The sequence below is a fragment of the Gavialis gangeticus genome, unplaced genomic scaffold (genome assembly GCF_001723915.1).
Source record: "Gavialis gangeticus isolate Ggan-Ray unplaced genomic scaffold, GavGan_comp1, whole genome shotgun sequence".
In the NCBI taxonomy this organism is placed as follows: domain Eukaryota; kingdom Metazoa; phylum Chordata; order Crocodylia; family Gavialidae; genus Gavialis; species Gavialis gangeticus.
This window is the reverse complement of record NW_017729032.1, coordinates 150,447,886-150,448,240: the sequence shown is the minus strand read 5'-3', so window position 1 is coordinate 150,448,240 and position 355 is coordinate 150,447,886. Positions and strand designations below refer to the sequence as shown.

At 70.4% G+C, this 355-nt stretch overlaps 1 protein-coding gene across 1 annotated transcript in view; it reads right to left on the bottom strand.

The window, feature by feature from the left end:
* The window catches only part of RNF149 (ring finger protein 149), a 43,126-nt gene that overhangs the window by 37,357 nt on the left and 5,414 nt on the right, over window positions 1-355 (bottom strand). The window contains exon 2 of the mRNA XM_019523844.1: window positions 145-349. Coding sequence (XP_019379389.1) covers window positions 145-349 — 205 coding nt within the window. The remainder of the gene's footprint in view (window positions 1-144; window positions 350-355) is intronic.

Sequence of the window (355 nt, the reverse complement as noted above, 5' to 3'; positions counted from 1 at the left end):
GGGGGAGGTAGAGGTTTGACTACCCCACTCCACAACCCCCCTGCTGCTTCCACCTAGCTCAAAGGGGAGGGGCTCATGGCACATCCCCCCAGGGGACTAAGATCGCCCCCCCACCGGGGTGTGCCTCTCCCTCTGATCGCTCACCGAGGTGGGACATGGAGACGGTGGCGTTGCCGAAGCGCGGCTCGTTGTAGATGACGACAGCGGCGGCTCGGCGCCGGGCCGCGTTGGTGACCTTGTCCTTGAAGGTGCAGCCGCCGCGGGCCACCAGCGCGATCCAGGGCGGCTCCAGGGCGGCGGCGGGGCGCGGCGGCTGCGGCACGTCGTAGTCGGTGCCGGCGGCGCAGCCCTCAAG